The following is a 25,463-nucleotide window of genomic DNA, read 5'->3' as shown; positions in this document are numbered from 1 at the left end:
TTATCTGCATAAAACGATGAAAGGTTCTCCACCAGGTTCTGCTGCTTTACTCCTGCAGGAGGATATCTACAGAACCAGAACCATCTGCATTTCTACAGAACCATCTGCATGTAAAAAGAACCACCTGTACGTCTACAGAACCACCTGCATGTTAACAGAACCACCTGCATGTCTACAGAACCACCTGCATGTTTACAGAACCATCTGCATGTTTACAGAACCATCTGCATGTAAAAAGAACCACCTGCATGTCTACAGAACCTCCTGTGTGTCTACAGAACCACCTGCATGTTTACAGAACCATCTGCATGTCTACAGAACCACCTGCATGTTTACAGAACCATCTGCATGTCTACAGAACCACCTGCATGTTAACAGAACCATCTGCATATCTACAGAACCACCTGTACGTCTACAGAACCACCTGCATGTTAACAGAACCACCTGCATGTTTACAGAACCACCTGTACGTCTACAGAACCACCTGCATGTTAACAGAACCACCTGCATGTTTACAGAACCACCTGCATGTTTACAGAACCACCTGCATGTCTACAGAACCACCTGCATGTAAACAGAACCACCTGCATGTTAACAGAACCATCTGCATGTAAACAGAACCTCCTGCATGTTAACAGAACCACCTGTATGTAAACAGAACCACCTGCATGTAAACAGAACCACCTGCATGTTAACAGAACCATCTGCATGTCTACAGAACCACCTGTATGTCTACAGAACCTCCTGTGTGTCTACAGAACCTCCTGCACACGTTCTGGGCCGGCGCTGTGCCAGAACCCGGCAGCAGGTGAGATAGTGTGAGGTTCTGCAGCAGGAACAGATTCTTTCATGATCAGATCAAAGGTTTCATGGAAAGGAATCAGAAGATCAAAGGAGATGTGGGCTTTCATCTTTTTATTGATTATTGATAACAGATCGCAGAGCTTAGCAGAACCCGATTCAGTCCAGTTTGTAAAAGGTTCTGGTTCTGGTGGACTTCTCTGGGTTCTGCAGAACAAGGTTCAGGGTCATTTCCCGTAGCTGTCCATCATCCTGCGGTTGCTGTCGGCCTGCTGGGCCAGCTGCTCGGCCCGGGCCATCTCCAGAACCTCCCTGAGGAGGTGGAACGTCAGGTCCAGAGACAGCGGAGGTTCTTCAGACCTCCTCATCTTCTCTGGACCGAGCTGCAGCAGAACCCTCTTCATCTCTGAGGAGGAGGAGGAGGAGTCCCCCCCTCCCAGCGGCAGCGCCTCCTTCAGGCGGAGCAGCAGCTGGTGACCAGGAGCAGCGCCGGCGGGTCGGCCGTCTGATCCGGGGTGGAACACGGAGAGGAACGCGGAGAACCAGAAGAAGAAGTTCAGCTTCATCTTCACATCAGTCTGCAGGAGGAAGAGGAGGAGCTTAGAACATGGAGAAGAACAAGGAGGAGAACAGGGAGGAGAACATCACAGGAGTCTGCAGGAGGAGGAGTTTAGAACATGGTCGATATCATGTAGAACATGGAGAATGTGGTGGAGAACATGGCGGAGATAATGGTGAACATGGAGAAGAACATGGTGGAGAACATGGAACAGAGCATGCTAGGGAACATTGAGGAAAATATGGAAGAGAACATGGTGGAGAACATGCAGGAGAACATGCTTGAGAACATGGAGAAGAAGTGGAGAACATGGAAAAGACCATGTAGAACATGGAGAATGTGGTGGAGAACATGGAGGAGAAAATGGAGAACACGGCAGAGAACATAGTGGCTAACATGGAGAACATGCAGGAGAACAAGTGGAGAACATGGAGGAGAACACTGAGAATGTGGTGGAGAACATGGAGGAGAACATGCTTGAAAACATGGAGAACAAGCTGAGAACATGGAGAAGACCATGTAGAACATGAATAATGTGGTGGAGAACATGGAGGAGAAAATGGAGAACATGGTGGAGAACATAGTGGATAACATGGAAAACATGCTGGAGAACATGGAGGAGAACATGGAGAATGTGGTGGAGAACATGAAGAACATGCTGGAGAACAAGTGGTGAACATGGAGGAGAACATGGTGGAGAACATTGAGGAGAACATGCTGGAAAACCTGCTGGAGAACATGCTGGAGAACATGGAGACCATTGAGGAGAACATGGTGGAGATCATAGTGGAGAACACAGAGGAGAACATGGTGGAGAATATGCTGAAGAACATGGAGGAGAACATGGTGGAGAACACGGAGAACATTGTGGAGAACATAGAGGAAACCAGCGGAGAACATTCAAGAGAACATTGAGGAGAACGTGGTGGAGAACATGGGGCAGACCCGGCTCAGGAGACGGTACCTTGCCGGTCTCCAGTGTTGTAGTCAAGTCACTATGCCTCGAGTCCGAGTCCAGGTTCAAGTCACCAGTGTTCAAGTCCAAGTCATTAAAAAAAAAAAATCCGAGTCGAGTCACTATAGATCCAAGTTTGTTGTAGGAACATGCCGTGACGTGTGATGTATGACATGAAGCAGTAACATTCCATTGCACTAATAACTCTTTCGCTGTAGTTACCCTTGGTTTTACTCGGTAAACGACTGCTTTTTCCAAGTCTAAGACGTCTCCTAACCATGGTTTTTAAACATTGTTGTTATGGAACGTGCAACAGCGACTCGAGGTACGCTGATAGGCCGCATATGAAGGATGTTAAAGCTGCAAGCGGCGTCGATCGGCCCTCGCAGCCAAGCGCACTCCGACCTAATGGCCACCGCCGCGGTGCCGGCCGGCGGGGTTCGCGCATCGCCGGCCGGCACCGCAGATGCTGTCACGCGTTTTCCTCGCCCGTCCACCTGGCGATTCCCACAAACGCGTTCGGCAGCGTTCCCCCATGACTCACAACAAATCTGGTTTGGATCACTCGATGCAGCGAGGAGATACAGCCGTTGGATAATGATAATGCATTTGGCCACCGGACCGGACTAAATTGTTCGGCGGGCCGGAAAATTTATACCGATTCCTGGACGGTGACTACAAACAGGAAAAAAACGGCCGATGACGCCATGAACACCGAGCAGGAGAAAAACAACGACTTACCTTTCTATCAACTCGGCCCGTTTTCCAGTCTTTCTAAGCCCTCAACACTCAAGCCATCGTTTGAGCTGAACGTTGGTATGTTGTTCCACAGTTCTACCAGTAAAATGGGCGCCTGGACATCCTCTTGTGAAAGTTTAACAGCTGTAAAGTCGGTCATATAGTTGTGTCTGTTGCATGTGTAACGGCTGGTTGCTACATGCGCTCTCACACTGTTTGCCCTTCCTTAGCGGCAAGGGGCGTTGCTCATGAGATGGTGACGTCACGTGCGCGGTACGACATTTAGATATTAAAATCATACACCAAATAATATTCTAATGACATATTAAAATTATAGCCTAATGATATAAAAAATGTCGAGTCTTTTTCTCAATTTCTGAGTCAGAATGATCTGAATGTAGGAGTCCAAGTCCAAGTTCGAGTCATCAGTGCGCAAGTCCAAGTCAAGTCACGAGTCTCTAAATTTAGCTAATGACTCGGACTCGAGTTCGAGTCTCGGACTCGAGTACTACAACACTGCCGGTCTCATAGAGCGCTCGGGTCAGTCGATGATGCTCAGTGACTGTATCAAAAACCTGCTGATCCGACCAGAACCATCAGATCCAGAACCATCAGATCCAGAATCATTTGATCCAGAACCATCAGATCCAGAACCATCGAGTCCAGAACCATCAGATCCAGAACCATCAGATCCAGAACCATCTGATCCAGAACCATCGGGTCCAGAACCATCAGATCCAGAACCATCAGATCCAGAACCATCTGATCCAGAACCATCAGATCCAGAACCATTTGATCCAGAACCATCTGGTCCAAAGCACTCTTATGAACATGGAACCACTGCAGGCTCGGTCAGGATCTTGGATAAATTCTGAAATTCTTGGATCAGAAACATTTCCACCCAAACTGGACCGGTTCTGGAGAATTTGGGAACAACTAGGAACATTTTCTGGACCTTTAGGATCGATGGTGGTGACCCGTGAGACTAGGATGTAACGGATCTGGAGGATGTACAGACTTTAGTTCTGCTGGTTGGTTCTGGTTGGTTCTGTATAAAACCTGCCTGGTTATTTCAGATTAAATAAGAAGAGAACCTAAAGTTCTGAGCAGCACACTTAGATGTATTCAATCAGGTCTGCTTGATCAGAACCGAAGTGGGTTTCTGTAGCAGAACCTTCTGACGGGTCAAATTTCTGGATCCAAACTGCATTTCAACCCAAACGTTCTCTGACTAGTCTGGTTTTCATCAGGTAACCGGGTCTTCTTCAGAATCTGCAGAGCAGGAATCGGACCTTCGGTGTCAGAAGGACCTCCTGACTGGGCTTCAGAACTGGACCGGGACCATGTGGAGGAGAACTTCTGACCATCTGCTCTGAATCAAGACGGACAGGATTCATCAGAACTCTGAGCTGGATCCACTGGTTCCTCCACAGCTTTTCTGATGTTCCTCAGATCAAAGGAGCGGATCGTTGGTTCTGAGCGGATCGTTGGTTCTGAGCGGATCGTTGGTTCTGAGCGGATCGGACCTCAGTGAATCTCACGGAGACCCAGGTTCAGAGGTTCCTTACCTGCCAGGTTGAGAAGCTTTTCTTCGGATTCGTTGGTCCAACTGAACCTTTCAGGCGGCTCTCCGGTTCTTATACCTGAGAGACAACGGGGGGGGAGGGGGGGGGGTGGTTGCACATGCTCAGATGACTCCCCGCCGCTGCCCTGAGGACGAGGAGGGACAGGAGGAGGAGGAGGAGGGAGAGGAGGAGGAAGGTGTTCTAGGGGAGCTCTGTGTCTGCTGGAGCATCTCCTGAGGAGACAGAGGTGGTGATGTGACCTTTCTGTGGACGCAGGCTGTGACCTTCATCTCCTGCAGAGACAGAAGCTCAGTGACAGCCGGTGGGAGTCCAGCTGAGTCAGACCTCCACCTCCTCCGCTGGCGCTGCTGCTGAGGAGCAGAGAGGTCCTCCTCCTGCTGGAGGAGGAGGAGAACCTCTCTGCTCCTCAGCAGCAGAGGAGCTGCTCCATGGACTGAGACGCAAAAAGAACAGAATGTAAGACCCAGAGCAGCTCAGGTTAGGAACCACAAGAGTGTGGGTCCATGTGGGCTGCAGAGGAAGAGATGAGCAGGAACTAATGAGGGAAAACAGGAAGCTGCAGGAACTAATGAGGGGAAACAGGAAGCTGCAGGTACTAATGAGGGGAAACAGGAAGCTGCAGGAACTAATGAGGGGAAACAGGAAGCTGCAGGAACTAATGAGGAGAAACAGGAAACTGCAGGAACTAATGAGGGGAAACAGGAAGCTGCAGGAACTAATGAGGGGAAACAGGAAGCTGCAGGAACTAATGAGGGGAAACAGGAAGCTGCAGGAACTAATGAGGAGAAACAGGAAACTGCAGGAACTAATGAGGGGAAACAGGAAGCTGCAGGAACTAATGAGGGGAAACAGGAAGCTGCAGGAACTAATGAGGGGAAACAGGAAGCTGCAGGAATTAATGAGGGGAAACATGAAACTACAGGAACTAATGAGGGGAAACAGGAAGCTGCAGGAACTAATGAGGGGAAACAGGAAGCTGCAGGAACTAATGAGGGGTAACAAGAAGCTGCAGGAACTAATGAGGGGAAACAGGAAGCTGCAGGAATTAATGAGGGGAAACATGAAACTACAGGAACTAATGAGGGGAAACAGGAAGCTGCAGGAACTAATGAGGGGAAACAGGAAGCTGCAGGAACTAATGAGGGGTAACAGGAAGCTGCAGGAACTAATGAGGGGAAACAGGAAGCTGCAGGAACTAATGAGGGGAAACAGGAAGCTGCAGGAACTAATGAGGGGAAACAGGAAGCTGCAGGAACTAATGAAGGGAAACAGGAAGCTGCAGGAATTAATGAGGGGAAACATGAAACTACAGCAACTAATGAGGGGAAACAGGAAGCTGCAGGAATTAATGAGGGGAAACAGGAAGCTGCAGGTACTAATGAGGGGAAACAGGAAGCTGTAGGAATTAATGAGGGGAAACAGGAAGCTGCAGGAATTAATGAGGGGAAACAGGCAGCTGCAGGAACTAATGAAGGGAAACAGGAAGCTGCAGGAACTAATGAGGGGAAACAGGAAGCTGCAGGAACTAATGAGGGGAAACAGGAAGCTGCAGGAACTAATGAAGGGAAACAGGAAGCTGCAGGAATTAATGAGGGGAAACATGAAACTACAGCAACTAATGAGGGGAAACAGGAAGCTGCAGGAATTAATGAGGGGAAACAGGAAGCTGCAGGTACTAATGAGGGGAAACAGGAAGCTGCAGGAATTAATGAGGGGAAACAGGAAGCTGCAGGAACTAATGAGGGGAAACAGGAAGCTGCAGGAACTAATGAGGGGAAACAGGAAGCTACAGGAACTAATGAAGGGAAACAGGAAGCTACAGGAACTAATGAGGGGAAACAGGAAGCTGCAGGAACTAATGAGAGGAAACAGGAAACTGCAGGAATTAATGAGGGGAAACAGAAAGCTGCAGGAACTAATGAGGGGAAACAGGAAGCTGCAGGAACTAATGAGGGGAAACAGGAAGCTGCAGGAATTAATGAGGGGAAACAGTAAGCTGCAGGAACTAATGAGGGGAAACAGGAAGCTGCAGGAACTAATGAGGGGAAACAGGAAGCTGCAGGAACTAATGAAGGGAAACAGGAAGCTGCAGGAATTAATGAGGGGAAACAGGAAGCTGCAGGAACTAATGAGGGGAAACAGGAAGCTGCAGGAATTAATGAGGGGAAACAGGAAGCTGCAGGAATTAATGAGGGGAAACAGGAAGCTGCAGGAACTAATGAGGGGAAACAGGAAGCTACAGGAACTAATGAAGGGAAACAGGAAGCTACAGGAACTAATGAGGGGAAACAGGAAGCTGCAGGAACTAATGAGAGGAAACAGGAAACTGCAGGAATTAATGAGGGGAAACAGGAAGCTGCAGGAACTAATGAGGGGAAACATGAAACTACAGCAACTAATGAGGGGAAACAGGAAGCTGCAGGAATTAATGAGGGGAAACAGGAAGCTGCAGGAATTAATGAGGGGAAACAGGAAGCTGCAGGTACTAATGAGGGGAAACAGGAAGCTGTAGGAATTAATGAGGGGAAACAGGAAGCTGCAGGAATTAATGAGGGGAAACAGGCAGCTGCAGGAACTAATGAAGGGAAACAGGAAGCTGCAGGAATTAATGAGGGGAAACATGAAACTACAGCAACTAATGAGGGGAAACAGGAAGCTGCAGGAATTAATGAGGGGAAACAGGAAGCTGCAGGAACTAATGAGGGGAAACAGGAAGCTGCAGGAACTAATGAGGGGAAACAGGAAGCTACAGGAACTAATGAAGGGAAACAGGAAGCTACAGGAACTAATGAGGGGAAACAGGAAGCTGCAGGAACTAATGAGAGGAAACAGGAAACTGCAGGAATTAATGAGGGGAAACAGAAAGCTGCAGGAACTAATTAGGGGAAACAGGAAGCTGCAGGAACTAATGAGGGGAAACAGGAAGTTGCAGGAACTAATGAGGGGAAACAGGAAGCTGCAGGAACTAATGAGGGGAAACAGGAAGCTGCAGGAATTAATGAGGGGAAACAGGAAGCTGCAGGAACTAATGAGGGGAAACAGGAAACTGCAGGAACTAATGAGGGAAAACAGGAAGCTGCAGGAACTAATGAGGGGAAACAGGAAGCTGCAGGAACTAATGAGGGGAAACAGGAAGCTGCAGGAATTAATGAGGGGAAACAGGAAGCTGCAGGAATTAGGAAAGGTGTCTGTATTAAGAGTGAATGTCGTAACGAGCAGGTGTTCCTGTGGGTCCATCACAGCTGATGAGGTGGAACAACTCGGTTCCTCTAAGCAGACGTCGCACCAGCAGCGTAAACTTTGTTCCTCCAGGAACTTTGAAACCCGTCTTGTTTGGAAATGTCTAATTGCTGCTACTGTGACCTCATCTGGGCTGTCCTCGTTAAGAGGCGAGTCGCAGCGCTCCCATAGGATGCTGGGAGGCGGCGGCAGCTCGTTAGTCGTGTTTCCTCCGTATGCTAACGAGGCGGACGGGGCTGATTAATGTGTCGGTACGGTTACCATCTGCTGTAGCGCTCCGCTATGTGTTTTCAGCTAATTGACCGGATTCAATATTCATGAGAGACTCGAAGAGAAGTTCTGCTCCTGCTGGACCAGAAACTTTGAGTGAAACCGAGGCGCAGACCGCTCAGAGTCCCGCAGCGACCGCAGCGACCGGCTGCTCCGCTTAAAGGTCGACGTGTCGGTTTACTGCCGCTGAAGCAATGACTGCTGTCCTGCTCACTGAGGAACATCCAGACCTCTGACCTTTCCAGATCAGACGTGATGTTCACCTAGGTGGAAATGTTCCTCTGGCTCTGCAGGCATAAAATGAAACACAGTACAGCCAAGGTGTCACCAGACCGCAGAGCTGTGGTGCTGCTCTGGGGAAGAATGAGGGTTAAAACCCTCAGCAGTCGCTTTGGACTCCAGAGTCTGCTGACTGACCGCCAGACGTCCAGTTTGCTGCAAACACAGCGACGCTGATCCAGCTTCTCCAGGCATTCGGCTTATTACAGCTTATTAGACAGAAAGGGAACAATAATACAGCATCTATCAATGTTTTATCAATGTTTTAGTGTTTAGAACACCGTTGCTATAAGAGGAGAAATACAAATTAGGGTAAAACCCTAAACTAATTTGCATCAATATGTTATCTGTTAATTTTAGTTTATTTTACATGAATTTATGGCTAATTACATCATAGCTTGTTCCATCTGATAACTTGTAGCGTCTTCTTAGACCAGGGGTGTCAAACTCATTTTGGTTTAGGGGCCGCATTCAGCTTAATCTGATTTCAAGAGGGCCACACGAGTTAACTCATAGCAAGAATAAATAGAACTAATAAATGTGGACTTGTTGTTTGATTTTTATATTAAGTTAATTTCACTTTTACACAATATATTATGAATAACCTCAGCGTTTTTAAGAAAAGTATGTGCAATTTCAACAATACTTTTACTCAGTTAAACATTTACTTGTGCATTATGCATAAGAACTGATCACAGTGATTATACAATGTTGAAAAACATTTATTCACATTTTTTGGAACTTAAAAACACTGTCCTGCATGACAAAATACATCAAACAGATAAGAATTAAGAAATTATTTAAAATCAATTTTCCACATCTGAAGCTCAGTGCTACCATCTGCTGATTAAAACACAGCGCCCCTCGTGGACAATATAGGAACTGCAGATTTTCAATTAAACGGAGTACATGTTTTTTTCAATAATTGTTTTATCATTCTCTTCATTTTATCTCCTCTTTCTTTGACCTTTTCTTTTTTCTTCTTGTTTGTCCTTTCCTCTCCTACTTTCACATTGTAGTGTCCATATCATTTGAGATAATCCCCGCATAAATCATAATAAAACTATTCACATTCATAAATTAAGCGGACCACTATGGCAAAAGCAGTACTGCTCCACTTGTGAAAGTCAAATCTGATGAGCTCTTTGTGGCATTAAGACAACAATTCTTATTTGCCATACAGGACACTGTCATGTTTGACACCCCTGTCTTAGACCTTCTTTTAGTGCTGTATCATGGGCGCCATCCAGCAGAGGGCGCTGCAGGTCATTCTAAAGTGGAGCCACAAAGTGTGGGAATAATTTTGCTCGGTTTGTTGAAAAATGGTCTCTATGCAGTTCTGTTTTTAAATATAAACTCAACAAGTCCCTTAAGACGTCAGCTAAACTGCTCGCATTGAGCCAGGCTGCATGGCGGAGCAGCGTCAGCTTCTCAACCAAAACTCCCTGAATGCTCAGCAGGCGAGGATGTGATGAGAGAAAAGCAGAGGGCATTAGGCACAGAATGGAACATGATAGAGAAAGACATGATGCTAAAAGCTCGGCTGATGGTCAGGGCCTTTATTAGTGTTTTACATACTTTGTTCTCTTCAGCTGCTTCCTATCCAGTAAGCTAACAGGTTTCTGCTTGTTATAGTTTAGAACTATAACCAAGTTGAATAATGTGAGAGAAAACCACAATGTGCTTTATTCAGTCACTATTTAATACAGAGGGCAATAATACTGAGAACCAGAACATGAAGGATTTTTATGGTGACTTTAAGTTACACCCTAAAAATTCCAAAGGAAAACCACTTCACTGGGTGGGCCTAAACCCCCCCCCCCCCTCCCCTCCATGGCCACGCCCCTGCTGCCTGCTGGGCCTGGTGCGCATGTCTGCTGAGCCAGAATTTAAAATCTTTAAATCAATAAAACTTTTGACCTCCAGCGTTGGGAAGTCTAAATATATTTAAAAAAAAACACATTTTAATAAAAAAATAGATTTTAAACTCCTAATACATCGTTTTCTTAATATGGTTAATATCTCTATATGGTTCTTGGTTGAATTAAAATCTTATTAGATCTGATAATTTTGGCTGTACCTTTATTCAGTGTTCATTTGATCACACGTGAAATCCGCTTTATATGATCTATTCATGCGGGTCTGGCCACAAAAAAGAAAAAAGACGAACAAGCAGACATCTGGACTCAGGAAGGATTTTTGGTTTTAGCAGACAGACAATGCGACAATATAATAACATAAAGCTGATATTTTGGTGAGACGCGTGGAAATGACCACAGAGCGTTTTCTTTCTCATAGTAATCCCTTGTGATCGCACTAACAAGTGTTACATTTTCAGTTTTTTCACACTAACTGAACGATAATGTAACGACACCATCGCTATATTTCATTAAGAAAAGTAAAACATCTTCATTTCCACGCCTAACAGGTTGGAGATGAGGCGCAGTTGACTGGATTCATTCTTCCAGCTGAATGCGCTCCTGACGCAGGGAGAACGCGTTTGGCACGACACTGGCAGTCGGACTTTTATTGTGAAAAGCCGCCGTGGAAGCCGCCTCTGTTGTCTGGCCCGAATCCGCTGGAAGTTCGGACAACATGGCGGGTCGGGACCGGATCGTTTACCTGTTCAGACAGCTGGAGCGCGCAGCGTGAGTAAGACCCGGTTCTGGTTCTGAGCTCAGCAGCTGTTGGGTCGAGCTCTGCTTACAAAGTTCTCAGTATGAAGGGGTTCCGATGGCTTGTCAGATCCACATTGGTTCTGGTGTTGCTGTGGTTCTGTGCAGGTTCCGCCCGCGGAAAATACTTTTTAATGTGTTTAAGGTTTTATTTCCTGTTGAGCAGGGTCGGGTCCAAAAGGGCAAAGTCTTTCTGAGCAGAACCCAGACCGGTCCAGATCAGATCAGAACAGGTTCTGGCCAAGGTCAAACCGGGTCATTCACACCTGTGAACCTACAGAACCTCCCAACCAGAACTTAATGCGTGTGTCATGGGTCTGACCTGCTGTGTCAGTCCTGGTCCAGATCAGCAGGTTCAGTTCATGCAGCTGTGAGCCCGGCTCATCCAGGTAACTTCCGGTCAGGTAACCTGCACCTGTCCTTCCTGCACCTGTCCTTCCTGCTCCTGTCCTTCCTGCTCCTGTCCTTCCTGCACCTGTCCTTCCTGCTCCTGTCCTTCCTGCACCTGTCCTTCCTGCTCCTGTCCTTCCTGCACCTGTCCTTCCTGCACCTTTCCTTCCTGCACCTGTCCTTCCTGCACCTGTCCTTCCTGCTCCTGTCCTTCCTGCTCCTGTCCTTCCTGCACCTGTCCTTCCTGCTCCTGTCCTTCCTGCACCTGTCCTTCCTGCACCTGTCCTTCCTGCACCTGTCCTTCCTTCACCTGTCCTTCCTGCTCCTGTCCTTCCTGCACCTGTCCTTCCTTCACCTGTCCTTCCTGCTCCTGTCCTTCCTTCACCTGTCCTTCCTGCTCCTGTCCTTCCTGCACCTGTCCTTCCTGCTCCTGTCCTTCCTGCACCTGTCCTTCCTGCACCTGTCCTTCCTGCACCTGTCCATCCTGCACCTTTCCTTCCTGCACCTGTCCTTCCTGCACCTGTCCTTCCTGCACCTGTCCTTCCTTCACCTGTCCTTCCTGCTCCTGTCCTTCCTGCACCTGTCCTTCCTGCACCTGTCCATCCTGCACCTTTCCTTCCTGCACCTGTCCTTCCTGCACCTGTCCTTCCTGCACCTGTCCTTCCTGCACCTGTCCTTCCTGCACCTGTCCTTCCTTCACCTGTCCTTCCTGCTCCTGTCCTTCCTTCACCTGTCCTTCCTGCTCCTGTCCTTCCTGCACCTGTCCATCCTGCACCTTTCCTTCCTGCACCTGTCCTTCCTGCACCTGTCCTTCCTGCACCTGTCCTTCCTGCACCTGTCCATCCTGCACCTTTCCTTCCTGCACCTGTCCTTCCTGCACCTTTCCTTCCTGCTCCTGTCCTTCCTGCACCTGTCCTTCCTGCACCTGTCCTTCCTGCACCTGTCCATCCTGCACCTGTCCATCCTGCACCTGTCCTTCCTGCACCTGTCCTTCCTGCACCTGTCCTTCCTGCTCCTGTCCTTCCTGCACCTGTCCTTCCTTCACCTGTCCTTCCTGCACCTGTCCTTCCTGCACCTGTCCTTCCTGCACCTGTCCATCCTGCACCTTTCCTTCCTGCACCTGTCCTTCCTGCACCTGTCCTTCCTGCACCTGTCCTTCCTTCACCTGTCCTTCCTGCTCCTGTCCTTCCTGCACCTGTCCTTCCTGCACCTGTCCATCCTGCACCTTTCCTTCCTGCACCTGTCCTTCCTGCACCTGTCCTTCCTGCACCTGTCCTTCCTGCTCCTGTCCTTCCTGCACCTGTCCTTCCTGCACCTGTCCATCCTGCACCTTTCCTTCCTGCACCTGTCCTTCCTGCACCTGTCCTTCCTGCACCTGTCCTTCCTTCACCTGTCCTTCCTGCACCTGTCCTTCCTGCACCTGTCCTTCCTGCACCTGTCCTTCCTGCACCTGTCCTTCCTGCTCCTGTCCTTCCTGCACCTGTCCTTCCTGCACCTGTCCTTCCTGCACCTGTCCTTCCTGCTCCTGTCCTTCCTGCACCTGTCCTTCCTGCACCTGTCCTTCCTGCACCTGTCCTTCCTGCTCCTGTCCTTCCTGCACCTGTCCTTCCTGCACCTGTCCATCCTGCACCTTTCCTTCCTGCACCTGTCCTTCCTGCACCTGTCCTTCCTGCACCTGTCCTTCATTCACCTGTCCTTCCTGCTCCTGTCCTTCCTGCACCTGTCCTTCCTGCACCTGTCCTTCCTGCACCTGTCCTTCCTGCACCTGTCCTTCCTGCTCCTGTCCTTCCTGCACCTGTCCTTCCTGCACCTGTCCTTCCTGCTCCTGTCCTTCCTGCACCTGTCCTTCCTGCACCTGTCCTTCCTGCACCTGTCCTTCCTGCACCTGTCCTTCCTTCACCTGTCCATCCTGCACCTGTCCTTCCTGCACCTGTCCTTCCTGCACCTGTCCTTCCTGCTCCCACAGCTTCCTGCTGTCAGATCACGGAGAGCCTGGAGTGAGCAGAAGTCCAGCGGTCCTTGCCCGCCTCGCTGGGTTCTGACCGGGTTCTGACCGGGTTCTGACCGGGTTGACGTCTCGTCGGCTTTCTGGACACGACCCTGTAAGACCTGTCTGCCACCACGTCCCGGACCCGGCCCAGAACCGCCAGAACGCCTGGTCAGAACCGCACGGGCGCTTCATCTGTATTTCTGACAAACCTTTTAAAGAAACATCGGGTTCTCTGTCTGGGCGTAACGGCGTGTTCTACTTAAAGTCCAAACTGGAGATGCTAAGCTCAGATCACCGGTTCTGACTGATAAATGTGGGTTTGATAGAACCAGATGCAGAAACCGTCTGTTCTCAGAGTTCTGATCGGTTCTGATCAGTTGATCCGTCTGGCCTGCCCTTCTGGGCCCGGTCTGGACCCAGAAGGGCAGGTAACCGGTCAGAACCTGGACCCGGGTGTATGTGGACCCTAAGTGGACCTGCTGCAGCTACTGAGCATGCTCTGTTAACAGGTGCAGATGCCCCGCCCACTCCAGCGCCTTGCATCAAGGTAGGCTTCTCATTGGTCCTCATTTTTATCAGAACCAGTTCTGACAACAGGAAGATCACCCAGAAGGTTCTGGTCCCGCTGGACTCATTAATCTGTTTCTGTGGGCTGCAGGGACCGGAGCGGCCAGCGGCACCGGCAGGAAGACGGACTATGCCTTCGAGGTAGAACCCACTGGACCTGTGACTGGACCCGCTCCAGGACCAGGCATTGGACCAGAACCTCATTTCTCCCTCTTTGTTCTCGTCAGATGGCCAGCTCCAACATCCGATACGGCGCCGGAGTCAGCAGAGAAATCGGCATGGTAACCACCTTCATCCCCTCAGCATCCTCATCCTCAGAGAGCTCAGGACCGACCCGAGATCCGAGGCGGTCCTGGGCGGAGCAGAACCCTAAACGCTGTTATTAGACGTTTGTGACCTGACGTCCAGGTTTACTGTAACCATCGATTAAGCTTTAGAACGTGAAAGACTGAGGCCCGGTCCGCCGGTTCCCTCCAGGATCTGCAGAACCTCGGGGCCAGGAACGTCTGCCTGATGACGGACCAGAACCTCTGCCGCCTCCCTCCCATGACGGCCGTCCTGGAGTCTCTGGGGAAGAACGGCGTCGCCTTCAAGGTCTTCGACAACGTGCGGGTGGAGCCGACGGACTCCAGGTGAGACGGTCAGGTGACCGGTGTCAGGTAGGGGTGGGGCCTCCAGGTGTTAACAGGTGAGCGTCCTCTTTCAGCTTTAAGGAAGCCATCTCATTTGCTAAGAAGGACTCGTTCGACGTGTTCGTGGCGGTGGGCGGCGGCTCGGTCATCGACACCTGTAAGGCCGCCAACCTGTACTCCTGCCACCCTGAGGCCGACTTCCTGGACTTCGTCAACGCTCCGATTGGCAAAGGCCGCCCGGTGACCAACGCGCTGAAGCCGCTCATCGCAGGTACGACTCGCCGGCTCTGGACTCGGCGCCGCCGGCATTCAGTCGGGTTCACCTGGGCTCATCTCTGCAGTTCCAACCACCGCGGGCACCGGCAGCGAGACCACCGGCGTCGCCATCTTTGACTACGAGCCTCTGAAGGCGAAGACAGGTGAGCCCAGTCAGCGCTTCCTGTGGTTAGCGTCTTGGAGGCGGGGTTAAACTGGTACGGCTACCTGTGTGTCCAGGCATCGCCAGCAGAGCCATCAGACCCACGCTCGGCATCGTGGACCCCCTGCACACCCTCAGCATGCCTGAACGGGTCGCCGCCAACAGTGGATTCGATGTCCTGTGGTGTGTCTGAGCTTTCAAACCAAATCTTCCTCTCTGGGCGCCGCGGGGCTCTGACAGGTACGTCTGTGTTCTACAGCCACGCCCTGGAGTCCTACACCGCCCTGCCCTACAGCCAGAGGGCGCCCTGTCCCACCAACCCCATCTACCGCCCCGCCTACCAGGGCAGCAACCCCATCAGCGACGTCTGGTCGCGCCACGCCCTCAACGTAGTGGCCAAGTACATGAAGCGGTAAATGTGGGCCTGTAGGGCTGGCCGGCGCCGTCATTGTGGCTAACCTGAGCCGGCGTCCGCCTCGGCCTCCGTGTCAGCAGCACCTGGGGACAGGCTGGACTCCTGGGGACGTGTCAGTCCGCCAGGAGGTTTAGGGTAGAAACCTTTACTGATGAGAACCGATGAAAGCTTTCTCTCACCTGTGTGGGCAGGGCCGTGCGGGACCCGGAGGACCTGGAGGCCCGGTCCAGCATGCACCTGGCCAGTGTGTTCGCTGGGATCGGCTTTGGCAACGCTGGAGTGCACCTGTGGTGAGGACCGGAGACCGCCGAGGCTCTAAGGGACGGTCCATGATGGCGGCCATGATGGCGGCCATGATGGCGTCCATGATGGCGTCTATGATGGCAGCCATGATGGCAGCCATGATGGCGTCTATGATGGCGGCCATGATGGCGTCCATGATGGCGTCTATGATGGCAGCCATGATGGCAGCCATGATGGCGTCTATGATGGCGGCCATGATGGCGGCCATGATGGCGGCCATGATGGCGTCTATGATGGCGTCTATGATGGCGTCCATGATGGCGTCCATGATGGCGGCCATGATGGCGTCCATTATGACGTCTATGATGACGGCCATGATGGCGTCTATGATGGCGGCCATGATGGCGGCCATGATGGCGTCTATGATGACGTCCATGATGGCGGCCATGATGGCGTCTATGATGGCGTCTATGATGGCGGCCATGATGGCGTCTATGATGACGGCCATGATGGCGTCTATGATGGCGTCCATGATGGCGTCTATGATGGCGGCCATGATGGCGGCCATGATGGCGGCCATGATGGCGCAGGTCCATGTGGGGCTGCACCATGTAGAAGAAAACATGTCCATAAAAGAGCAATCACTGATCGATGTCCATAAATATGAACATAACATGTACTCTTAGTGCAGGTCTGACCATTTTATGCATAAGGAAGGAAAACTGTTATTCTATTGAATTTTTATTGACCCTTTTTCCATTATTATTATTATTATTATTATTATTAATGATATTGTTATTTTTATTATTATACTGTTATTGTTACTCAAACTGCAGTGGATCAGTGAAAATGTTCAGGTGTTGGCCCTATTAACCCACAATTCATCACTCCAGCAGACTAGAAAAATGGCCGAACGGGGTGGAGTGGGGGAGGGGAGGTGTAAGGCACCTCCTTTAGATTTAAAGAGACAGCACCAAAAGCAGCTCACAACTGTCTCAGGTGGGCTTTATGTCGACCATAACTGGATGGTTTCAGTGTGAAAGGCGTTTATTTATTTTAAAAGTGAAAGGCGTTTAAAAAGGCAAGGCAAGGCAAGGCAAGGCAAGGCAAATTTATTTATATAGCACAATTCAGTACAAGACAATACAAAGTGCTTTACATGATTAAGATATACCAAAATAATAAAATGTAGATAGAAAATAGAATAAAAGCAAGTAGGGATAGAATGTAGTAACAAAAAAGAACATTAAAAACAGTAAAACTGTTTAACTAGAACAGTCAAAGGCAATTTTAAACAGATGTGTTTTTAATCTTGATTTAAAAGAACTCAGGCTTTCCGCACTTTTACAGTTTTCTGGAAGTTTGTTCCAGATAAACGGAGCATAGGAACTAAATGCTGCTTCTCCGTGTTTGGTTCTGGTTCTAGGTATGTGGAGTAGACTGGAGCCAGAAGACCTGAGTGGTCTGGATGGTTTATACACTGATAACAAGTCTGTGATGTATTTAGGTGCTAAGCCATTTAGAGATTTATAGACTAACAGAAGTATTTTAAAGTCTATTCTCTGAGATATAGGGAGCCAGTGTAAGGACTTTAGAACTGGGGTTATGTGCTCTACTTTCTTAGTCTTGGTGAGGACGCAGGCAGCAGCGTTCTGGATCAGCTGCAGCTGTCTGATCCACTTTTTAGGAAGTCCTGTGAAAACACCGTTGCAGTAATCAATTCTACTAAAAATAAACGCATGGATTAGTTTTTCCAGATCCTGCTGAGACATCAGTCCTTTAATCCTAGAAATGTTCCTCAGGTGATCGAAAGCCGACCTTGTAACTGTCTTTAGATGCTTTTGAAGGTTCAGGTCTGAGTCCATCACTACTCCCAGATTTCAGGCCTGATTGGTGGTTTTTAGCTGAAGCGACTGAAGCTGTGTGCTAACTTTTGATCTTTCCTCTATTGGTCCAAATATTATTAATTCAGTTTTGTTTTTATTCAATTGGAGAAAATTTTGGCACATCCATGCATTGATTTGACAAAAAGCTTGATGCCCCCTTTAAGGAGCTGCTGCTGCTGCCGGACGTTTGACTGGAACCTGTGCTTCTGTCTCCTCAGCCATGGGATGTCCTATCCAATCGCAGGAAACGTGAAAACGCACGCAGCGAGGGGCTACTGCGTGGAGCACCCCCTGGTGGTGAGATATGGCACAGCCTGTTTTTCAGTCTCTGGCTGCCATCAGGAGCCGCATGTCTGAGGACCTGACCCGTCCTCCTCCCACCTGGAGCCGCTCAGGACAATCAGCTTTGTGTGTCCGCAGCCTCACGGCCTCTCCGTCGTCCTCACGTCTCCGGCGGTCTTCAGCTTCACTGCACCAATGTGCCCGGAGCGCCACCTGGAGGCTGCGGAGATTCTGGGTAGCTTAAGGCCTCACAGCTCTGGGTCTCAGTGTGACACTTTATTTAAAGCGGATCTTTATTTTAATCAGGTAGTCAGGTGCTCTCAGCAGGTAAAGTCTCTTTGTGGCGCATGCAGGTGCAGACGTGCGGCAGGTGAAGCGGGAGGATGCCGGAGCGGTTCTGGCTGACACGCTGCGTCAGTTCCTGTTCGACCTGCAGGTGGAGGACGGACTCGCCGCCGTCGGCTACAGCAGAGACGACATCCCGGCTCTGGTGGAGGGAACGCTCCCTCAGGTGAGCTGCTTACCTGCAGCTTCAGGGCTGTCCAGGTGCGCTGCTAACACACCTGTTGTTGCAGGAGCGCGTCACCAAGCTGTCGCCGCGGGCGCACAGCGAGGAGGACCTGAGCCGGCTCTTTGAGTCCTCCATGAAGCTGTACTGACCTCAGAACGGCTCCAGCCAGCGCCGCCTTCAGTCGTCAGGGTTTGATCGATCCGGATCAGAACCAGCCGCTGACCAGCCGGCCCGAATGGCGCCTTCACGGACCACCGGAGGTCCAGAGGGTTCTGAAGGAGGATGAATGATTGTTGATAATCTGCTTAAACCTGTTTAATAACCGCTTTGATCAGAATAAAAGAGTCTGAGCGTTGAGCTGCTTCCTGTCGGGTTATTAAACCTCAGCTTAGTTCACACACAACTTTATTTAGACGCTAATAAAGCAGAAAACTACAAGATGATAAAATGTTAATAAACATGATGTAACTAAGGCTTAATTCATGCTAACGGGCCGCAGGTCTGAAAACGGTTCTGATGGCGACTGACTGGACCTGTTTAGGTTCTGTGAAGCGAGAGACAAGAGTGGTGTGTTCTGGGAAGGCTCTAATCCGCGCTAATCTGATCCAGGAACAGTTGTTACATAAACCTGATCTCAGTGACCCTGAACGCAGCGCACAGATCACCTGAACTCACCTGAACTCACCTGAACAGTTCTGAGTGTGTGGGGCGAAGCAGCAATCGGACCGGAACCCGACACATCCAGCTTTGATAACGGATCAGGTCAGAGAACCTGGAGGGCAGAACGGGTCCAGCATGCGGTTCTGACAGTAAAAGAGTCTGATCCGATATGACGGATGAAGTTCTGGTCCAGGTCCAGTTGTGTGCCGGGCTCAGTGGGGGGGGGGGGGGGGGATTAGCCTGCAGGTATTTAAGCGCTGGCCCAGACGGAGGGAGTCGCATCATGCAGCAGATCTACACACACCGGGACGAGCAGCTGGAGGTTTTCACCACCGTCTTCTCTCCGCAGGGTGAGGACACACACACAGGTCCAAACGGGCAGAACCAGAACCTGAGAATGGTTCTGGTTCTGTTACAGTTATTACTGCAGACGCTGGTCAAGATCCTGACAGTAAACCCTGGTTCAGATTTGTGGTTTCAAACTGACCCAGAATGTGGTTCTGAAACAGAGCCGGACTCCGGAGGCAGCAGAACTGTTTCAGAACCCGGTACACGGACCCAGCGTTACTAAGGTCCTCGCATCGTTGCACACCTGCTCACCTGTGACTGGGGAGCACTGATTGGCTGATTGACGGCGCCTCGTTAACACCTGTTTGTCTCTCAGTGTGCAGGACAAGATGGAGACATGCGGAGGCAGAGAAGGTAACACTGGAGGTTCTGGACACCCACTCCTCACCTGACAGGGACTCACCTGGATACCTGACCTTACCTGCAAACACCTGACCGCACAGGAACCCTAACCTGTTGATGCTCGCCTGACCTCAGCCAGCGAGGCCACCTCCCCCGGACACACCTGTACCCCAGGATAGGTTCTGCTGGAGCTTCTGTCGTCATCTGGGTTTTAAACGAGTTCTTGTGGGTTCCAGCGACCCGGAGGTCTGTAGCTGCCAGGATCCAGAACTCCCCAAATATCAGCCAAGTCCAAGTCGCTATGGATTTACCGTGGTGATGCGTAGCAGAACCCTCATGAGCTGACCCAGAACCAGGTAGACACCACGCTGGTTCTGTCAGACCAACAGAACCAGCGTGGAACGTTTCAGACCCAGTTTCAGGGTCCATGTTAGAACCTGGCCAGGTTGTTGATCTTCACAAACGGAGAGTGTGTCAGCAGCAATCAGTTACATCAGAGTGACCTCTGGGTATTTACAGCCGGCTGAGGAGATTAGACACGGGGGGGGCACCTCAGTCCTTTCTGGGATCTTTAAGGTGGAACTTCAGCTTCATCATCTGCTCCGTTAAGGTGGACGGAAACGAGAACTTTGTTCCACCAAGATCGGACCAGTTAGATAAATCTGGGTGTTAACCGCCATGATGTTCTAATGACTCGTTCTGATGACTCGTTCTGATGACTCGTTCTAATGACTCGTTCTAATGACTCGTTCTGATGACTCGTTCTGATGACTCGTTCTGATGACTCGTTCTGATGACTCGTTCTGATGACTCATTCTGATGGCCCGTTCTAATGACTCGTTCTGATGACTCGTTCTGATGACTCGTTCTGATGGCTTGTTCTGATGACTCGTTCTGATGACTCGTTCTAATGACTCGTTCTGATGACTCGTTCTGATGACTCGTTCTGATGGCCTGATGACTCGTTCTGATGACTCGTTCTGATGACTCGTTCTGATGGCCTGATGACTCGTTCTGATGACTCGTTTTCATGACTCGTTCTGATGACTCGTTCTGATGACTCTTTCTAATGACTCGTTCTGATGACTCTTTCTAATGACTCGTTCTGATGACTCGTTCTGATGGCTCGTTCTAATGACTCGTTTTAATGACTCGTTCTAATGACTCGTTTTAATGACTCGTTCTAATGACTCGTTTTAATGACTCGTTCTGATGACTCGTTCTAATGACTCGTTTTAATGACTCGTTCTGATGACTCGTTCTAATGACTCGTTTTAATGACTCGTTTTAATGACTCGTTCTAATGACTCGTTCTAATGACTCATTTTAATGACTCGTTCTAATGACTCGTTCTAATGACTCGTTTTAATGACCCGTTCTGATGACTCGTTTTAATGACCCGTTCTGATGACTCGTTCTAATGACTCGTTCTGATGACTCGTTCTAATGACTCGTTCTGATGACTCGTTCTGATGACTCGTTTTAATGACTCGTTCTGATGACTCGTTTTAATGACTCGTTCTGATGACTCGTTCTGATGACTCATTCTAATGACTCGTTCTGATGGCCTGATGACTCGTTCTGATGACTCGTTCTGATGACTCGTTCTAATGACTCATTTTAATGACTCATTCTGATGACTCGTTCTAATGACTCGTTCTGATGACTCGTTCTAATGACTCGTTCTGATGACTCGTTCTGATGGCTCGTTCTGATGACTCGTTCTGATGACTCGTTCTAATGACTCTTTCTAATGACTCGTTTTGATGGCTCGTTCTAATGACTCGTTCTTATGACTCGTTCTGATGACTCGTTCTGATGACTCGTTCTAATGACTCGTTCTGATGACTCGTTCTGATGACTCGTTCTGATGACTCGTTTTAATGACTCGTTCTGATGGCTCGTTCTAATGACTCGTTCTTATGACTCGTTCTGATGACTCGTTCTGATGGCTTGTTCTGATGACTCGTTCTGATGACTCGTTCTGATGACTCGTTCTGATGGCTCGTTCTGATGACTCGTTCTAATGACTCGTTCTGATGACTCGTTCTGGTCCAGCAGGTGGTGGTGGTGACCAGCCAGTACCGGTCTCGCCGACCCAAGGAGCTGGACCTGGAACAGGGAGAGCTGATCCAGGTTCTGTTTAAGGAGGACGGGTTCTGGTGGTTCGGGCGACTGGCGAATGGAAGCGAGGGTTACTTCCCATCGGCCTGTGTAGAGCTGCTGCAGGTACGCACACACCTGCAGGTTATTACCTGGTTATGGGTCCGGACCATGTGACCCAGAGAGCAGCTAAGTCACTGTTTTCCAGCTCAGGTGACGTTAATCTGAGGTTACCTGCTCAGGTCGGTTACTGAGAATCACTAAACCCCCTAAGTAGCTCTGAAAGGACCTGAATGGACTCTCTGACAGACTTTGGATTAAAGACATTTAAAAAGATCACAGACACAGAGGATCACAGAACTTAAAAATACTTTAAATCCTCCAGGGACTCTAACGTTGCTGATTTAGCCATTAAAGCACCTTAAACAGATCCTGGATCTGGAGGCTGGACACGTCTGGTGCCGGACAGGTGGACCTCAGGGACAGGTGGACCTCGGGGACACGTGTCCACATCTATGTGTCCCCTTGAGATGACGTGGTGTCAATTATCGCTAGATAACATTTAACTGAATTTAATTTGATATTTAAAAAGTATGCAATCGGAGAGAGAAAAATATATGGTTGTTTATACATTTTGGTATTTTACGGAAGACGATTAGGACCATTCAAAAAAAAATTACTCAATTCTGACTTTAATCTCAGAATTCTGAGATTAAAGTCAGAATTCTGAGAAAAAAGTCAGAATTGAGTAATTTTTTTTTGTTGAGTGGCCCTAATCCTCTACCGTGGTATTTTAAAGAATAAAATGAAAAAAAATATACAAAGAATAACAAATTGAGGCAGTAGAAACACTATTCTAAATATTTTTTACCTAAAACATATGAAAGCAATACTTAGAGCAGGTAATGTGTATAAAGTAGGTTAGACCAGTTAGTTCACCTGACCTCCAAACGGCTCAATGATCAGCAGATAGAAAATAAGATTAAAACAACAAAGCTGCTGTAAAAACAAGAAGTCCCAATCTAACATAAACTGCAGGTTTTTGTCTCTGGTGCACTTTTGGTTACAACATGTCTGTTCTTTATTTAATTAAGTTACTGCTGATGGGTAGTTTACTCAAGTAAGAGTAGAGATACTGTTTTCATGACTCAAATAAAACTACAAAATACAGCGCAGTAAAACCACTCCTTAAAGTACATTATGTTCATAAAGTTACTCAAGTAAATGTAACTTGTTACCACCCACCAAACAATGTCAGGTTGGTTCTCCTGGACCGTGACGTTTCAGATGAAGGACAGATAGAAACTGTCCCACAAACCCACCCAGACCAGAATCTGCGGTTTGCCTCCCATCACCCACTGGAGCTCACAGTCATCAGGACTCTGGATCATCTCAATCAATCAATCAATCAATCAATCAATCAAATTTTATTGTCAATTACAATTTGCATTGCAATCGAAAAGTCAGTTCCAATACAACCGTCCATCACATAAACAAACATTTTGGGGGAACGATTGACTGAGGCCTAGCGTTGCCAAGGAACGCAGCCAGTCGGCCGCTGCTAAACAGCGCAGCCGTCAAGGCCGCATTCCTCCAAACAGCGCCGAACCCTGCCTGCATGGAGTTCACGAGGCGCTGCCCTTAAATCTGTCCAAGGAAGAGCAACAACATGGGGGAAAGAGGGGGGAAGAAAAAAAGAGACAGATGTTTGCCTTTTTATGCTCTCACCAATAAAGAGACAAACAACCGACACAAAAAAACCCTCATAGCACGAAAAGCACAAATAACACAAGACAACATGTATGCAGAAGGTAAACATTTGAGATCTGTCGCGTGTGCGTAATTCTTCAGTTTTATGAGTATCAGTTATGCGTGTGTGTTTGGGCGAAAGTGTTTTAGCTCCATGAACGCTCTCCAGAGGCCATTGTCCTTGATGTTATCAGCCGGCCCACAGTTCAGAAAGCATCCTCAGGTGTCAGCGGGGGAGGAGGGAGCGGGGGAGAGTTCTGAGCTCTCTCCGCCATAACAATCCAGGAGTTGATAGAGAGGGAATCCAAATATGTTATTTGTTTTGAGACAAGCTGCACTGCCTTTCCTGTCAGCTTTTAAGTCTTTGCTGGCTTCAAATGGTAAATCCAATATTCCAAATTATTGGGCTTTTTCGCACTTCACTTCCAGATTTTATCCCATCTTCCCTTGAGTTCAACCACCAAAGTCAGTCTGCGTTCCAACACAGGCAGTTTTTCGGCTTCGCTCCATTCACCATCCAGGTTTGTCCGTTCACCGCCATAGTGAGCGCTTCATGCAGCCGGCAGCCTGATCAAGGCCACATGGCTCCGACATCCACTGTATTTGTTGATACATCAAAAATCCACCAAATCCAATAAGTAGAAATCCAAGTATCCTTAATCCAAATGTGAAAGTTTCAAACGTCCAGGAATGACAAGGTCGAAAGACACACCGTTTTCCATCCAAGAATATAGGGTGTTCCCTCAAAAATAGTCAGATCGGGACAGGACGGGTCCCCCTTTCGTTGCCTACCCGTCGAAAAAAATGTATCAATAGTATTGAGAGACCAGCTTACCAGATCCATGTTTTTCAGAGTTCGGTTGATATGAAGAAAGTGCTCAGAAGAAAAAACATAGCAAAGCAGGGGGGGTAAAAGCTGCAGAGAGAGGAAGACATGACCGACCTCGGAGAGAGACAGAGACAATTCTAAATCTTCAATCTCAGGTTAGGAGTCATCAGGACTCTGGATCAGCCAACAACGTCCCCACAGACTCAGGAGCCATCACACACAGGAAGGCCCTATAAGATGTGGTGATGTGCCTCAGAGATGATTTGAGCTGGACCTTGTGGCTGAGCAGCTGACTGCAGGCAGCCGGCAGTGATGTGATGTCATTTGTGTTGCAGGACAGCGAGGCGTCCAGGGCCACGCCCACACTGCTGAGGAGGGGCTCTGTGCCGGCCATGGCTCAGACTCGAGGCGCCCCCTGTGGCTGCACCAGGTACCCTGAATAACACGCAGTCTGCAGACTCATTTCAGTGTGAAGTCTCTCCACTAACGTACGTAACGGTTCTGTGTTGTCACAGCGGTCACAGCACCCCAAGACTGCTGAGGAAGAACAGCGTCCAGCGGCCCTCAGAATCCAGGGCGTCTGGGTCGTCACAAGCTCCTCTGCGCCCCCCCAGCCTCTTCTGCAGAGTGCTGACAAAGTCCAGGAGGAAGAGCTGCCCCCTCCTGCCCCAGCCCCACCTGGACACTAGCTCCGAAAACACCGCCTTCCAGCCGGATTAGATGACCCACAGTCCCAGAAACGCTCAGATTTTAGTTTCTTTTCCTTTGAATATAATCAGCAGAAACTTCACTTCTGCAGCAACATCAAATCGCGAGGAGATAAAAACGATACGGTGAACCTCCACAGACCCCGGGGACGGGGTCTTCATTCGATCCTGCGTCTCCGAGCTGGATCCCGGCTGGGGACATCACCTAAAGCTCCTATGATGTTGGTTAGCGTTAGATACCCAAGAAGTCCAGGTCCTGCTGGACTCTAACTCTAATCGAAGACAGAG

General features: G+C 49.2%; 3 protein-coding genes across 3 annotated transcripts; 2 read left to right on the top strand and 1 right to left on the bottom strand.

Annotated features, from left to right (window-relative positions):
• Window positions 1–44: 44 nt before the first annotated feature.
• Window positions 45–11,836, bottom strand: LOC110368101 (corticoliberin-like). The gene is made up of 2 exons (XM_036133010.1): window positions 11,426–11,836; window positions 45–1,379 (listed from the first exon to the last, which is right to left on the bottom strand). The coding sequence occupies exon 2, from the start codon at window positions 1,365–1,367 to the stop codon at window positions 1,029–1,031; it is 339 nt and encodes a 112-aa protein (XP_035988903.1). The 5' UTR covers window positions 1,368–1,379; window positions 11,426–11,836; the 3' UTR covers window positions 45–1,028.
• On the top strand, window positions 10,847–18,792 carry adhfe1 (alcohol dehydrogenase iron containing 1). Its single transcript, XM_036132979.1, has 14 exons — window positions 10,847–11,076; window positions 13,993–14,030; window positions 14,142–14,191; window positions 14,278–14,331; window positions 14,528–14,682; window positions 14,757–14,953; window positions 15,024–15,101; window positions 15,178–15,283; window positions 15,360–15,512; window positions 15,707–15,805; window positions 17,863–17,941; window positions 18,065–18,161; window positions 18,280–18,437; window positions 18,502–18,792. The coding sequence occupies exons 1-14, from the start codon at window positions 11,024–11,026 to the stop codon at window positions 18,583–18,585; spliced, it is 1,401 nt and encodes a 466-aa protein (XP_035988872.1). The 5' UTR covers window positions 10,847–11,023; the 3' UTR covers window positions 18,586–18,792.
• Window positions 18,793–18,882: 90 nt separating this feature from the next.
• Window positions 18,883–25,241, top strand: LOC118561107 (jouberin-like). Its single transcript, XM_036133004.1, has 5 exons — window positions 18,883–19,447; window positions 19,762–19,799; window positions 21,846–22,016; window positions 24,804–24,898; window positions 24,984–25,241. Exons 1-5 carry the CDS (start codon window positions 19,267–19,269, stop codon window positions 25,186–25,188), a joined length of 690 nt encoding a protein of 229 aa, XP_035988897.1. The 5' UTR covers window positions 18,883–19,266; the 3' UTR covers window positions 25,189–25,241.
• The last annotated feature ends 222 nt before the right edge of the window (window positions 25,242–25,463 follow it).

The sequence above is a fragment of the Fundulus heteroclitus genome, unplaced genomic scaffold (assembly GCF_011125445.2).
Source record: "Fundulus heteroclitus isolate FHET01 unplaced genomic scaffold, MU-UCD_Fhet_4.1 scaffold_56, whole genome shotgun sequence".
Taxonomy (NCBI): domain Eukaryota; kingdom Metazoa; phylum Chordata; class Actinopteri; order Cyprinodontiformes; family Fundulidae; genus Fundulus; species Fundulus heteroclitus.
This window is presented reverse-complemented; position numbering and strand designations above follow the sequence as displayed.